The 15,000-nt window shown below is 44.6% G+C and overlaps 1 protein-coding gene across 1 annotated transcript; it reads right to left on the bottom strand.

Annotated features, from left to right (window-relative positions):
* Positions 1–1,555: 1,555 nt before the first annotated feature.
* On the bottom strand, positions 1,556–3,379 carry LOC116042414 (tripartite motif-containing protein 16-like). The gene has a single exon (XM_035998874.1). The coding sequence runs from the start codon at positions 3,339–3,341 to the stop codon at positions 1,677–1,679; it is 1,665 nt and encodes a 554-aa protein (XP_035854767.1). The 5' UTR covers positions 3,342–3,379; the 3' UTR covers positions 1,556–1,676.
* Positions 3,380–15,000: the final 11,621 nt, after the last annotated feature.

Genomic DNA, 15,000 nt, shown 5'->3' with positions numbered 1-15,000 from the left:
ATTGTGAACCTAAATCGATATGCAGGCCGGATCAGAATTTGCAAGGGGCCGAATTTGGCCCACGGGCCTTGAGTTTGACACGTGCTTTAAAGTCTCCGAGCAGCCTCACAGGTGTTTCCTGTTAACCTGGCTGATTGGACCTCTCCCAGCTGTGATTGGCTGACTTCTTCTTCTTCTTTGGAGTTTATTGGTGGTTGCTAGACAAAGATTTGGTGCATTACCGCGACCAACTGGTAGGTATGGAGTGTGGATCAGGATCTCTAATGTCTACAATACACAACTAATAAAGTCATGATTTAACAAAAAACCCTCATATCTTCTCAATCATATTAATTTGTTACTTAACTTATACTTAACTCCAACAAAATATCAAAATACAATAATACACTAGAACAATACACTATGTCTACCAAAACAATGCAAACATGACTCAAAATCTAATAATTCTTCCAGAACACTAACACACAACAGAAACATTTAGTCAATCATACACACTATTGAAATTATCTTTATTGGGTTTCTGCACAGGTTTCCCAGCAATATTTACACTGTCAACATTTTAAGTGTTAATCATACACACTAACATCAGGAAGATTACACACACAGGGAGGTTGTGATAACTGGGTTAAGAGTTTAGGAAAGTTGTTAAAAGTATTTAAAAAATTGTCATGGTGATCATAAAAAACAGACACACACACACACACATACACACACACACACACACACACACACACACACACACACAAAGACACATTCACACATACACACACACACACACACACACACAGACAATGAGAAGACTATATGAGACATGCAATAATACAGTCAAAGATATTTTACTTTTTCAAAATAAAAGCATGTCTCCCAGCCAGATAACGCTCCATCACAGCTAGTTTCTATATCACCAAACATGTCCTCTGTCTCTCTCTGGCTCCAACCAGCTGATGAGGAACACAGGGTCACAGTTCTCACACCCAATGCTAAAACTAATAAGAATGGAGTCAATTTAAAGCCAAAAGGTTACATGTTGACAACAAATGAAGAGAACAACACCATTTAAAACCATGAAAGAAACCAAATCCACATACTGCATTTACTCAAGTAACTGAATGCTGAATATAAATAAATACAAAACACACTTTTACCCAAAATAACTCTACAACGGAGCGAATGTTAAGGCAGCTTACCATGGAGACGCCACATGTAGACTGTATAAAACCAGACAGTTAACAGTACAAAATCAACTTGGTTATAATATAAAATGTACATTTAAATGAAAACACATTGAAGTCATTGGGCTGGCTATCAATTCCATTACCATTAAAACAATCCTTTTAAAAGTGTGTGTGTGTGTGTGTGTGTGTGTGTGTGTGTGTGTGTGTGTGTGTGTGTGTGTGTGTGTGTGTGTAAGATATTCAGTGTAATATAAGATAACACAGGAAAGAGAATTAATAGTTCTACATATTTGAGACGCTGAAAACAGCATTTTCTGACCGTTTTTTTTATGAAAAATTACTATTAACAATAAATAGTCAACAAAGGTCAGTTTAAAAAAAAAAAAAAGCTACAAAAACATGTAAACACACGAAAAACGTCAAACACTGACAAAAAAACGCTGAAAACATAGAATGTCACAAACAAAAAAAAACAGAAGTTAACCCTTAAATGACTTCTGTCTATTTCAGTTTACAAAACTCAGCAGAGTCTCCATAACAATAAACACTTAGTCCAGCATAGAGGGGCTGAGTGAATGTGGTCTGGACTCTGTGGAGGAGAGTCATGGTTTCAGAGACGCTGTAGAAGGACAGAATACCTGCACTGTGATCCAGGTACACTCCTACTCTGGAGGACTCAGGACCTGAGACGGGAGTTTGGACATTGTTGTACAAAAATATATAACTGTTGTTGTCACAATATAACGCCCAAGATTTGTCATTTTGTCCAAATCCACATTCATCTGACCTCCCTGCTCTGCTGATATTCTTGTATGCGACTGCTACATCAACTCCTCCTCTCCTCTCCACCTCCCAGTAACAACGTCCAGTCAGACTCTCTCTACTCAGGACCTGATACCAGCCAGTGAATCTGTCTGGGTGACTAGAATAAGACTGTTGTTGACTCATTACTGTTGCTTTCCTGTTCCCCTCAGATAATAACAGCAGTGTGTGTGCTGTGTTTGGATCCAGTGTGATTTCATGTGAATATTTTAAGAATCCAGCTCTGGTCTTGGGCTCTGGTTGTGGCAGTAAAACGTCCACTTCAGTCCCTGTCAGTGAGACCTTTGTCCACTTCTCTCTCAGGACGTCCTGTAGTTTATCTCTGACTTCTGACACGGCCGCTGTCACGTCCTCAAAGCAGCTCAGAGGACGGATATGGATGCTGGATGTTGATTGGCTGAGTGGTGACAGTGAGGGGTAGTTGTGTAGAAACTGGTTGTGATCCTCTGTGTGTGAGAGCTTCTTCAGCTCAGCGTCTTTCCTCTTCAGCTCAGTGATCTCCTGCTCCAGCTTCTCCTGAAGCTCTTTGACTCGACTCACTTCTCTTTTCTGCTGGGATCTGACCTGCTGCTTCACATCAGAGCTTCTTTTCTCCAGGAGACGGATCAGCTCAGTGAAGATCTTCTCGCTGTCCTCCACTGCTTTATCAGCAGAGACATTGATGGCCTCCGCCTGCTGTTGAAGCAGCTTCACATCTTTCTCTCTGTCCTGGATTCTCTGCTGGATGTTTTGTCGACTCCCCTCGAGCTCTCTCTGCCTCTCAGCTCTCTCTGCTGCAGCTGAGACTGTGTCGTGGCCTTTATGTTCATCCACAGAGCAGAGATAACAGATAAGCTGCTGATCAGTACGACAGAAAATCTTCATCACCTCATCATGACGAGAGCAGACGTTCTCCTGGAGCTTCTTGGACGGCTCCACCAGCTTGTGTTTCTTGAATGGAGCTGATTCATAATGAAGCTGAAGGTGTTTCTCACAGTAAGAAGCCAGACATTGCAGACAGGACTTGTGTGCTTTGAGTTTTCTCCCGGTGCAGACATCACAGGCCACATCTTCAGCTCCAGCATAGCAGTGATCAGCAGGAGCAGCTTGGAGTCCAGTCTTCTTCAGCTCCTCCACTAAATCTGCTAACAAGTTGTTTTTCAGCAGGTCAGGCCTCGATGTGAACGTCTTCCTGCACTGAGGACAGCTGTAGCTGTACTTACAATCCTCTACATCCCAGTGGCTTTTAATACAGTTCATGCAGTAGTTGTGTCCACAGGGAGTAGTCACCGGATCCTTCAGTAGATCCAGACAGATGGAACAAGAGAAGGCTTCCCGGTCCAGCTGAACTCCTTTCTGCGCCATTTCACCTCTCTCTCAGTGACAACGACTGTCTGAGTCTCACTTCCTGAGAAGTGAAGTTTAATCTCTGATCTAAAAACAGCATGTACAGTTTCTGGGAGGAGTTATCAAGTTTAGCTTCATTCCTGGACGAGGAGCAGTTTGAGAGATACTGGGTGTGTTGCAATGTCAATACTACACACACACACACACACACACACACACACACACACACACACACACACACACACACACAGAAACACACACACACACACACACACACACACACACACACACACACACACACACACACACACACACACACACACACACACACACACACCTGTACACTGTGCTCTGTACCCAGCTCACACACACACACACACACACACACACACACACACACACACACTAAGGCATGGATACCCGACCCGAGCCCGACGGGTTTGACTTTCTTCGGTGACGTTCATACTCATTCCACTCGCCAATCAAGTGAAGGGCGTTTCTTGTTACCTGTCTGTCGAACAAATCAACTTCAAAGAACATCGTGTTATAGAGCAATGGTGGCATGGAACTCGCTCCCGTTATTTTTGGTTTCAGAAAGGCTTTTTGTTAGTAAGACTGAGACTGTATTTATTTACTTTGGAGTAACTGTAATTATGTTATTAATAATGACTGCATAATGAGCTATGGCAATTGAAATCTGATTTTTATTTTATATTACACCCAAAATCCCACTTTTCATGCAGTGTTCTCTTTTACCCTCCTCGAATCCGCTTTCCCTTTCGTGCTGCTGTTTACCTCTCCTCACCACCTCAGGTGTCCTGTAACAGATCCTGTTTTCCGGATGATTGCTTTCAACAGGGAAGTTTGTCCTCAGACAACATGAAACTAAACAGAAAGATGGAGAGATCAGGTTGCCTCTGCCAGCTTGTGTTGTTACAGCACATTTGACGATGTAAATCACTCATTCTTTTGTTTGCTCTTCATGCAGTTCATTCATCCATGTAATCCATTTGTGGACATACTGTGAGATGATGCAAACAATTACTAGTGAAAAAAATAATCTATTTTATAAGAAAGTTTGTCTGTTTTACAGTAATATCTGACATGCTCAACCGGTTCTCATTCTTAACTTGTCAAATACGGCAGCTTGGTCAGTGGCCCCCAGTCTGATACTGACCCACAAGGCACCCTTGAGCGTCTGTATGAGATGAACTGGGCACTGAGTCACCAGTGCTCGACCACGTTGCTGGAAGATAACGAAGAATGACGCTAGGGAGTAGTATTAAAGACTGAAGCTCTGCATTAGGGCACAGGTTGGGGTGGTGGGTGGGTTAAACACCTCAGGACTTTCACCCAGAAGACGTGGTTCGAGTCCCAAGTGTCACCTTTGTTTCACCAGTAACCCCGACGCTCAATGAGGTGCGAAGGCCCATCTAACGCTGCTTGCAGCTTTAATTTATTTTATTTTTGATCTTTATAAATCAATGGTGTCCTGGCCAAGAGTTACACGTTGATAACATACATACATACATACATACAATAAAATAAAAATGGTACAGAGTAAACACTAAAAACATATCCACCTTAATGAAATCCAAGGTGCAGTGGTGACTGTTTAAATGGGTTAGCAGGATCTTTCCACAGATACTGAGACACACCTACTGCACTGGGAAATATGAGCTGGAGGCTTTAGATGCTCCAATGATCACACCATTTCTGTAGAACAAATATTTGAATAGAGTCCAGTTTTATTTGGTAGCTGCTGAAACATGTCTTGCACAAATGATATAACAGTCACACACACACACACACACACACACACACACACACACACACACACACACACACACACACAGGCGCACACACAGACACACACACACACACACACACACACACACACACCATGTTATCTCTGGTCCCTATTAATTTAAAAACTGAACGCACTGTGTTTGTGTGTGTGTGTGTGTGTGTGTGTGTGTGTATGTCTGTTTGTGTGTGTGTGTGTGTGTGTGTGTGTATGTCTGTGTGTGTGCGTGTGTGTGTGTGTGTGTGTGTGTGTATGTCTGTTTGTGTGTGTGTGTGTGTGTGTGTGTGTGTGTGTGTGTGTGTGTATGTCTGTGTGTGTGTGTGTGTGTGTGTGTGTGTGTGTGTGTGTGTGTGTGTGTGTGTGTGTGTGTCTGTGTGTGTAATACTTGTGAGATGTAATATTATACTGAGGAAACAAAGAGCAGACAGTGTTTCTACACACACAACTTCCCATCCGGGTCCTGAGAGGACAGCAGTTGACTCATGTTGGAGACTAAAGTACATGTGTTGAACTGTAAAATGGATTTAGCAGCATGTGTGTGAAGAACTTCAAACTTTAGGGTGTTTGTTGCAGATGTTCCCATGAACTTCACTCCATTTTAGTTTGAATAAGTTGTCTTTGTGTCTTTGTTACTGCAGAACATGATACAGCACGTTTCAGAGGAAGTGGAACCTGAGTTTTCAGCTCGTTATTATATTATAATGCAGAGAGCCTGCAGCTGCAGAGAGAGAGTTGTTGGAGAACACGTATCAGCTTATAATTCTTATTTGTACAAAAGTTCAAATACAAAGGTACACACAGATGCATAATGGGAGTGTGTGTGTAAGTGTGTTTTGCTTGTAAATATCTCGTCTTACCTTTTCATTATGCACATCTGTCCTGTAGCTCTTTCGCACACACACACACACACACACACACACACACACACACACACACACACACACACACACACACACACACACACACACACACACAGAAATGTTTCACTGGTGTTTTCATTGATATATCGTTTTCTTATTAACTTTGTTTGGACACTTTTGTGCACAGAGATAGTGCCGTTAAAGAAAACACAAGAATGATCAGAGAGAGCAGCATCAGTCACCACAACCTTGGAAATGTTCAGACCCTTCGAGATAAACAAGTCCAGAGTGTGCCCCTTGTTGTGTGTGGGCTCCGTCACATGCTGAGTCAGTCCATAGTTCTCAAAAAGACAACACAGTTCTTTGGTCCCTCTGTCCTGGGGGTTGTCAACATGAATGTTGAAATCACCAGCAATAACTACACAGTCAAAGTTAATACAGATTATAGACAGCAGTTCACTAAAGTTGTCAAAGAAGGATGCACAGTATTTAGGTTAGCTGTAGATATTCAGAAATATAGCTCAAGAGGAGGACCTTAGCTGAAGAGCCACATATTCAAAAGAAGCAAAGTTTCCATAATATATTTGCGTACATTGGAACGAGTCATTAAACAAAATGGCGACTCCACCTCCTTTCTTATTCGCTCTATTCTCACTCATAAAACTGAAGTTAGGGGGAGCTGACTCAATGAGAACAGCATCACTGTTATTATGGTCTAACCAGGTTTCAGTTAAAAACAGAAAATCAAGATTGTGCTTAATAATAAAATTGATTGATTGATTAAAAATAATTTCCCTGCCAAAGACCTGACGTTTAGTAAGGCTAGTGTTAGTGTGTTTTCATTTTTTGGGACAGGCTGTGGCTGATGAGGAATGGATGCTAAATTTGCTAAGTTGGCAGTTAAGTCCTTCTTTTTCTTACTTAGCGGATTCACCATTCTTTTTCTATTACCTATCACAACATAGATATGTTGTGATACAACATGTTGTGAACAAGAATAATTTAATACACAGGGCCCAGGCTTGTCCTGGAAAGAGTCATGAGTGCCACTAGGCGTGCAGCCTGGACCCAGCACATATCAGTTAAAGCTTGTTTCATTCTGTACACAAGCACAATTATCAGTCTGGGGAGAAGGAGTTAGCTGCAGTCCTTGAGGGGGCAGAGGTGCCTGGCGTTTTACTTTCATTGCTTGAGTCAAAACAGGTTCAGTTTGATGCTGGGGGAGAATGATGGGAGAAGGAAGAGGGGTAAACTTGATTCCAGCATCTACCAGCTGCTCCATCCGGTCAGTGAACCCCAACATGTGGCAGGGGGCAACAGGGGAAAGGGTGAGTGGGGAGAGCGATGGATCCTCAAAGGCGTCGGGGTTGGTAAGGGGTTTGAGGAGTGAAAAGGTGGGGGTTGAGATTTCTCGTCTCCGCTCTGTGGTCTCCCATGGTCAAATCTTTGCTCAGGTGGGGGCTGTGGTGGATCACTGCCGCACTTTGTTATGTCTTCCTCTTGTTTTGAGTCATCTTGTCTCGTGTCCTTGGCTGAGGGATGAAGGCTAGAGGTGAACAGCTTTACTCCTGGCTTGTTAAGGAAAAGTCCATCTGCTTTAAAAAGATGTCTGCCGTCAAAGAACATGTTAAAATTGTTAAAGAACTGCAAAGAATCACGCTATCCGGGATTCTTTGGGCCAGGTCAGACACCATGTCTTTGGGAAAACAGAGTATTTTGGTGTTTTTACTGCTTTTTACATCTTTTACAGCTGAGTCACCCACAATCAGAGTTTGAGGCCCAGTCGTTAGCTTTCCCTGTAGCTTTTTACTATAAGATTGCTCTCAGTCCTTACCCTGCTGTGTGACGATGAGACACAATCCAGGTCATCAGATGAAGGTCCAGGGTCCTTCAGCAGAGGAGCAAGTTATCTACTTGCACACTCCGTTGTTGGGGAGGCATTTTGTTGCTAATTTTCCATTTTGCAGCTGTCCACGGCTGTGTTCTGCTGAGTACAGGGGTTGAAGAGGCACTCTGCCTGGATGATAATGCAGCCCAGCCATTCATAATACAAATATCAGGGCGCTGTGCCCTGCCTGTTAGTCGTCTCCCAGGAAGTATTATTCTTAGGCTTTGCACCAAAAGAGTTCTAGGGAGGACTACCCTTGTTGATTTATTACCCGTTCCACAGCCCTCCTGTTTCTTTGCAGTCTTGTTGGTGCTAATTGGCAGTGGGTTAGCATGCTTTTGTCCATTGTTTTGGGGCCATGGTAAAGTGGTGTCATTCCCACGTGATCTGTTCACTTCCATGTTTACTTCTAACCGTTGAATTTTGGTTTACAGAATTACAATCTACTGAAGCAGTTTGTAGTAGTCATCCACGGAGAAGGGAGGCATCTTGCTGCTAATTAGCTTTAGCTACAGTCACTGTAGGACAGATACGCCACGCTCACGCAGAAAAATGTTGAAAAATTACTTTTCGTAAAATTAAGCTATTTAAAACAAACGTTTGCTTGCAATCCTTTAGCGACCAAAGCCGTGGTGGTAAGACAAGGCGAAGATGTGCGCTCAGAGTATTTATTTCCCCGGTCACCGGATGCGGCGTTCAAAGTCTGCTGACCAATGGGGATTCAGAGTGGTCTTGAAGGTGTGTGAAATACATGGCAGTAGTTCATAGACTTCCGACTATTTTGGAGACTTTTTCATATGGGAGTGTGGAATCTCCAGGCTGTCAAAATTACGTGTAGGACCCGATCTCTTTGTCTGTTGCCATGGTTTCCTTTGTCTCAGAAAGCAGTTAGGCTGTGGAGTTGCCTGTAGGCCACAGTTGTCTCAGGCACATGTTGACCCCAGGTATCCTTGTTTAAAATCAAGTTTAACACTGGTTTAAGTGGTCCCAACAATGTTATGTTCAATTTGTCATTGAATGTCCAAATTTCTGGGTTCCCAGTCAGAAACTACATATGTGTCTATGGCACAGACTGTATAAAACAGGTCTATGGTCGGAAATGTCAACTCTGAAAGATATAACATTATATGCTCTATGAAAGACATTGACAAAGATGAAAACTAAGGACATTTACTTGATCATTTTATTTTAGTTAGTTTTGCAAACAGACATCACAGTTTAAGTTAGTTATCGTTTTTTTGTAATGCCTCATTTTTATCTTTATTTCAGTTAACGACAATGTTTTTTCCCTCCTAGTTTTCGTTATTTTGTTCTTTTTGTTAACAATTATAACTTTGGTCAACATACAAACACATGGGACGATAAGGCCAAGTTTAAAGGTACCCTTTAACAATGTAATCATAGATCATCAATGTGTTTACCTTCTCTAGGAAATGTTCTGTGATACAGGGAAGAAGTGGTTACACCCTTGTTAATCAAACTGACGTTGACACATCATGTGTGACAATGTAAATTAACAATTCAACATCTGTGACGTCCTTTTTGATGTTGTTTTTCTAAATGACTTCTATATAAAGCTCACACAAGTTTACAGATGGCACAGTTCAACAGTAAGCTGCCAGTGTGAGAATGAAGATCTCTGTGAGTTTTACGCTGTTGCTGCTGCTCGGCTCCGTCCCCGAGAGTGAAAGTGTTGAATGCCAGCGGACTTTTCCCAAAGACATCTACGCTGCGCTGAGAGAGACGATCGCCTCGTTGGTTCAACTGAAGGCAGACATGGCGCTGTTGCAAAGAGAGACTCAAGGTACAGTAATGAACTGTTTACATCGTGTCATAGCAGTTCAGAAATATCCAAAAGGAGAGAAATAAGTATTTTTCTGTGTAGTGGAGCAAAGTAGGGCTGAAACTACCGATTATTTTCATTGTGGATTAATGTGTGATTATGTTCTTCTCCGGGAACCATCACCTTATCATGGTGGAGAGGTTTGTGTGTCCCTATGAACCTGAGGGCTGTGTTGCCTGGAGCTTCGTGCTCCTGGTAGGGTCTCCCAAGGCAAAGTGGTCTCAGGTGAGGGGCCAGACAAAGAATGGTTCAAAAACCCTATGAAAAAACGAGGTAGAGATGATGTGACCCTGCCCGGAGGAAGCCCGGGGCCCCCGTCTGGAGCCAGGCCCAGATGGAGGGCCCGTCAGCGAGCGCCTGGTGGCCGGGTTTGCCACAGAGCCCGGCCGGGCACAGCCCGAAAAAGCTACGTGGCTGGTGGGGCTTACCTCTACGCACAGTCTCGGTTCTGGAACCATACTCCTGGATAGGGGTTGGACTCTTTTCTTCTCCGGAGTTGCCGAGGGTGTGAGGCGCCGGGCGGGTGTGGGGATACTCACAAGCCCCCGGCTGAGCGCCGCTACGTTGGAGTTTACCCCGGTGGACGAGAGGGTCGCCTCCCTACGCCTGCGGGTTGTGGGGGGGAAAACTCTGACTATTGTTTGTGCGTATGCACCAAACAAGAGCTCGGAGTATTCGGCTTTCTTGGAGACCTTGAATGGAGTCCTGTATGGGGCTCCAGTGGGGGACTCCATAGTTCTGCTGGGGGACTTCAACACGCACGTGGGCAATGATGGAGACACATGGAGAGGCGTGATTGGGAGGAACGGCCTCCCTGATCTAAACCAGAGTGGTTGTTTGTTGTTGGACTTCTGTGCTAGTCATGGATTGTCTATAACGAACACCATGTTCGAACATAGGGATGCTCATAAGTGTACTTGGTACCAGAGCACCCTAGGCCAAAGGTCAATGATCAATTTTATAATCGTTTCATCTGATCTGAGGCCGTATGTTTTGGACACTCGGGTGAAGAGAGGGGCAGAGCTGTCAACTGATCACCATCTGGTGGTGAGTTGGGTCAGAGGGTGGGGGAAGACTCTGGACAGACCTGGTAAACCCAAACGGGTAGTGCGGGTGAACTGGGAACGTCTGGAGGAGGCCCCTGTCCGACAGACTTTCAACTCACACCTCCGGCGGAGCTTTTCGTGCATCCCTGTGGAGGCTGGGGGCATTGAACCCGAGTGGACAATGTTCAAAGTTTCCATTGCTGAAGCTGCGGCGGGGAGCTGTGGTCTTAGGATCTTAGGTGCCTCAAGGGGCGGCAACCCACGAACACCGTGGTGGACACCGGTGGTCAGGGAAGCCGTCCGACTGAAGAAGGAGTCTTTCTGGGATATGTTATCCCAGAGGACTCCGGAGGCAGTTGCAAGGTACCGAAGGGCCCGAAGGGCTGCAGCCTCTGCCGTGAAAGAGGCAAAGCAGCGGGTGTGGGAGAAGTTCGGAGAAGACATGGAGAAGGACTTTTGGTCGGCACCAAGGTGCTTCTGGAAAACCGCTCGCCACCTCAGGAGGGGGAAGCGGGGAAACATCCAAGCTGTGTACAGTAAGGATGGGACGCTGTTGACCTCAACTGAGGAGGTAATAGGGCGGTGGAAGGAGCACTTTGAGGAACTCCTAAATCAAACTAATACGCCCTCTATGGTAGAGGCAGAGCTGGAGGATGATGGGGGATTGTCGTCAATTTCCCTGGTGGAAGTTGCTGAGGTAGTTAAACAACTCCACAGTGGCAAAGCCCCAGGGATTGATGAGATCCGTCCAGAAATGCTTAAAGCTCTGGGTGTGTAGGGGTTGTCTTGGTTGACGCGCCTCTTCAACATTGCGTGGAAGTCGGGGACGGTGCCTAAGGAGTGGCAAACCGGGGTGGTGGTTCCCCTTTTCAAAAAGGGGGACCAGAGGGTGTGTGCCAATTACAGGGGTATCACACTTCTCAGCCTCCCCGGTAAAGTCTACTCCAAGGTGCTGGAAAGGAGGGTTCGGTCGATAGTCGAACCTCAGGTTGAAGAGGAACAATGCGGATTCCGTCCTGGTCGTGGAACAACGGACCAGATCTTTACTCTTGCAAGGATCCTGGAGGGAGCCTGGGAGTATGCCCAACCGGTCTACATGTGTTTTGTGGATCTGGAGAAGGCGTATGACCGGGTCCCCCGGGAGATACTGTGGGAGGTGCTGCGGGAGTATGGGGTGAGGGGGTCCCTTCTCAGGGCCATCCAATCTCTGTACGACCAAAGCGAGAGCTGTGTCCGGGTTCTCGGCAGTAAGTCGGACTCGTTTCAGGTGAGGGTTGGCCTCCGCCAGGGCTGCGCTTTGTCACCAATCCTGTTTGTAGTATTTATGGACAGGATATCGAGGCGTAGTCGGGGTGGAGAGGGGTTGCAGTTCGGTGAGCTGGGGATCTCATCGCTGCTTTTTTCGTTCCTACCCTCACCTATGGTCATGAAGGCTGGGTCATGACCGAAAGAACGAGATCCAGGGTACAAGCGGCCGAAATGGGTTTCCTCAGGAGGGTGGCTGGCGTCTCCCTTAGAGATAGGGTGAGAAGTTCAGTCATCCGTGAGGAGCTCGGAGTAGAGCCGCTGCTTTCTGACCCTGCTTCGCGTCGAAAGGAGCCAGTTGAGGTGGTTCGGGCATCTGGTAAGGATGCCCCCTCGGCGCCTCCCTAGGGAGGTGTTCCAGGCACGTCCAGCTGGGAGGAGGCCTCGGGGAAGACCCAGGACTAGGTGGAGGGATTATATCTCCAACCTGGCCTGGGAACGCCTCGGGATCCCCCAGTCGGAGTTGGTTAATGTGGCTCGGGAAAGGGAAGTTTGGGGTCCCCTGCTGGAGCTGCTACCCCCGCGACCCGTTACCGGATAAGCGGACGAAGATGGATATGTTCTAGATGAATGGATTATTTGTTGGGACTCTAAAATGTTGATCAGTGTTTCCCAAAAAGCCTAAGATGATGTCTTCAAATGTCTTGTTTTGTCCACAACTCAAAGATATTCAGTTTCCTGTCACAGAGGAGAGAAGAAACTACAAAATATTCATATTTAACAAGCTGATTTCACACAAGCTTCAGTTTGTTCATGAAAAATTACTCAAACCGATTCATCGATTAGCAAAATAGTTGATTAATTTAATAGTTGACAACTGATTCATGCAGCTCTAAAGCAATGTCCAAAGAAACTGAAGGTGCAGTAAAATGAAGCTGACAAAGAAACTGTCTCTGATTTTGCAGGTCAAGCTCAGCTGAAGACTGAAGTGGAGAAGCTGAATAAACAACAGCTAGGTATTGTTCTCTGATCGTTGTTCTTGCTGCCGGCTGCTTCTGCTGCTGAGAGATTTACAGAGAAACATTTCATTTTTACTGAATAAAATTATGGTGGCCAAACACTTCCAACTTCTTGTGAATTTAGAAGAAATCTACACACACAAATAGACAACGTTTAATAAAATAAATGTTTTCATTCCACGCATCTAACCCTAACCCTGAATGAACAGTGGCACTGAAGGACAAAACGGATCTGATGCCTATGTAAGTCAATGACAGGCATCATCGTGGTCTACACACAGATTCCCTGATCACAGCACGTCTCTTTCTGCCAGTCGGGCTGCGGCAGAGAAGCTGTATAGCTTTGCTATTATTGGTATTTTTAGCCCAATAACAGCTGTTTTAATCAACATTTATTCACCAGATCTTATCATGGTTTATTTATATTTCTTTTAATGTTATTATTTCGGTCTATTTCGGCCAGGGAAGCTGGATTGCTTGTTTGTTTATTTATATTTTTTAAACTATAACGCTAGATCTATCAACATTTATTTAGATGTTATCATAGTATACATTTCTTTATTTTAATAATATTATTTCGGTCTTATTACCGGTGAAATATGACAGTATGCTGTAATACAGAACATTACGATATGATCCGAGCTACTGACACGCATTCAAAGCCGATCTCCCACAATGCAATGCGGGCATTCATTCACAGAATCAGACAGCGATCAGCGGGTCTTTAACGCCAGTATCGCTTCAATATACATATATACAGTCAGTGGTTTAGTCACCAGCAACAACACGTTGCTCAGCTTTGTTCCAGTAAGTTATGCACCGTAATAACGTTTAAACAAATCCACGGAAAACTCCGGAAGTGACGTGGTCCGCTCGGCGGAGATGAAGATAAAAAATACATAATGTTCGTAATATTGATGTTTTTGTCTAACGTTGTATTTGAGGATGTAAACAATGAAGATATTAATAATAATAAAATACAGTTTCACAACACATGTAAATACCAGCCCATAATACTGCCACTAAGCTGAGTGGTAAGTAAGATAGTATGATAATGTCTCACTGAGTCTAAAAGGCTCTGACACACCAACCAGACTGCTGACCGTCGGCAGTAAAGGCAGTCTAACCGATCAGTCTTCCGTCGGTCCAAAAAGTGCCTTGGAACACACCGAAGAGACGTGAGCGTACATTCTGCACGAGACGTAATACGTCTCCATAACAGCAGGCGGCGCTAATCTGTATTGTCGCCCAAAAAATGAAAACCGGAAATGATGAACGCGTCACGTGGGTCTGGCTTCTCACGAATTTCAAAGCTGACCATAATGGCGGCTTGTTCAGAATACGATCTCAAATTGGACTAAAATAGTTCACCGAAACGTGTTTCTGAAAACATTTTAAGAGAGAAATAGGCCGTGCAGTTGCTGAATCTGTCTTCAATTCAGATCAAGAAAGGTCAGTTTAAAAGATTTTCATCAGATTTTGAGAGACTCTAGTCACGCTCCCCGTTTCCTGGTTAGCTCTCCACCAATCAGATGGGTCATTTGAGTCCGACAAATCGGCAAAAATGAAGGCCGACGGCCCCTCAGACGGACGACGGCACGGAACACACCGAACAGACTCGAGTCACCGACCTCGCCAGACTGTCCAACGGCCGATTATCGGCTCGGTGTGTCCGGGCCTTACGATGTCTTGTACAGTAAATAAGTGACAAGTCTGTAAGTTAAGCTAAAGCTGCATTTTGTCCACAGTATGCAGCTTGTGTTATGGTGGATACATCAGAAAGCTATAGTACTCTGTTTGCAAGTGCCTTTGCCTTCTGCTCTAGAGACATGATTTTAACTGCTAAAGTTATTATAGTTCATGTGAACACAAAATGATTAAAATAAATTTAAAACACACACACACACACACACACACACACACACAAACACACACACACACACACACACACACACACACACACACACCA

Source organism: Sander lucioperca, unplaced genomic scaffold (assembly GCF_008315115.2).
Source record: "Sander lucioperca isolate FBNREF2018 unplaced genomic scaffold, SLUC_FBN_1.2 Unpl_37, whole genome shotgun sequence".
NCBI classification, from domain to species: Eukaryota; Metazoa; Chordata; class Actinopteri; order Perciformes; family Percidae; genus Sander; species Sander lucioperca.
Note: the sequence above shows the minus strand (reverse complement) of the source record. Positions and strands in the feature narration are given on the sequence as shown.

What these genes read in the sequence shown, in the direction of transcription:
- LOC116042414 (XM_035998874.1), bottom strand. Translation starts at nt 3,341, where the DNA reads ATGGCGCAGAAAGGAGTTCAGCTGGACCGGGAAGCCTTCTCTTGTTCC.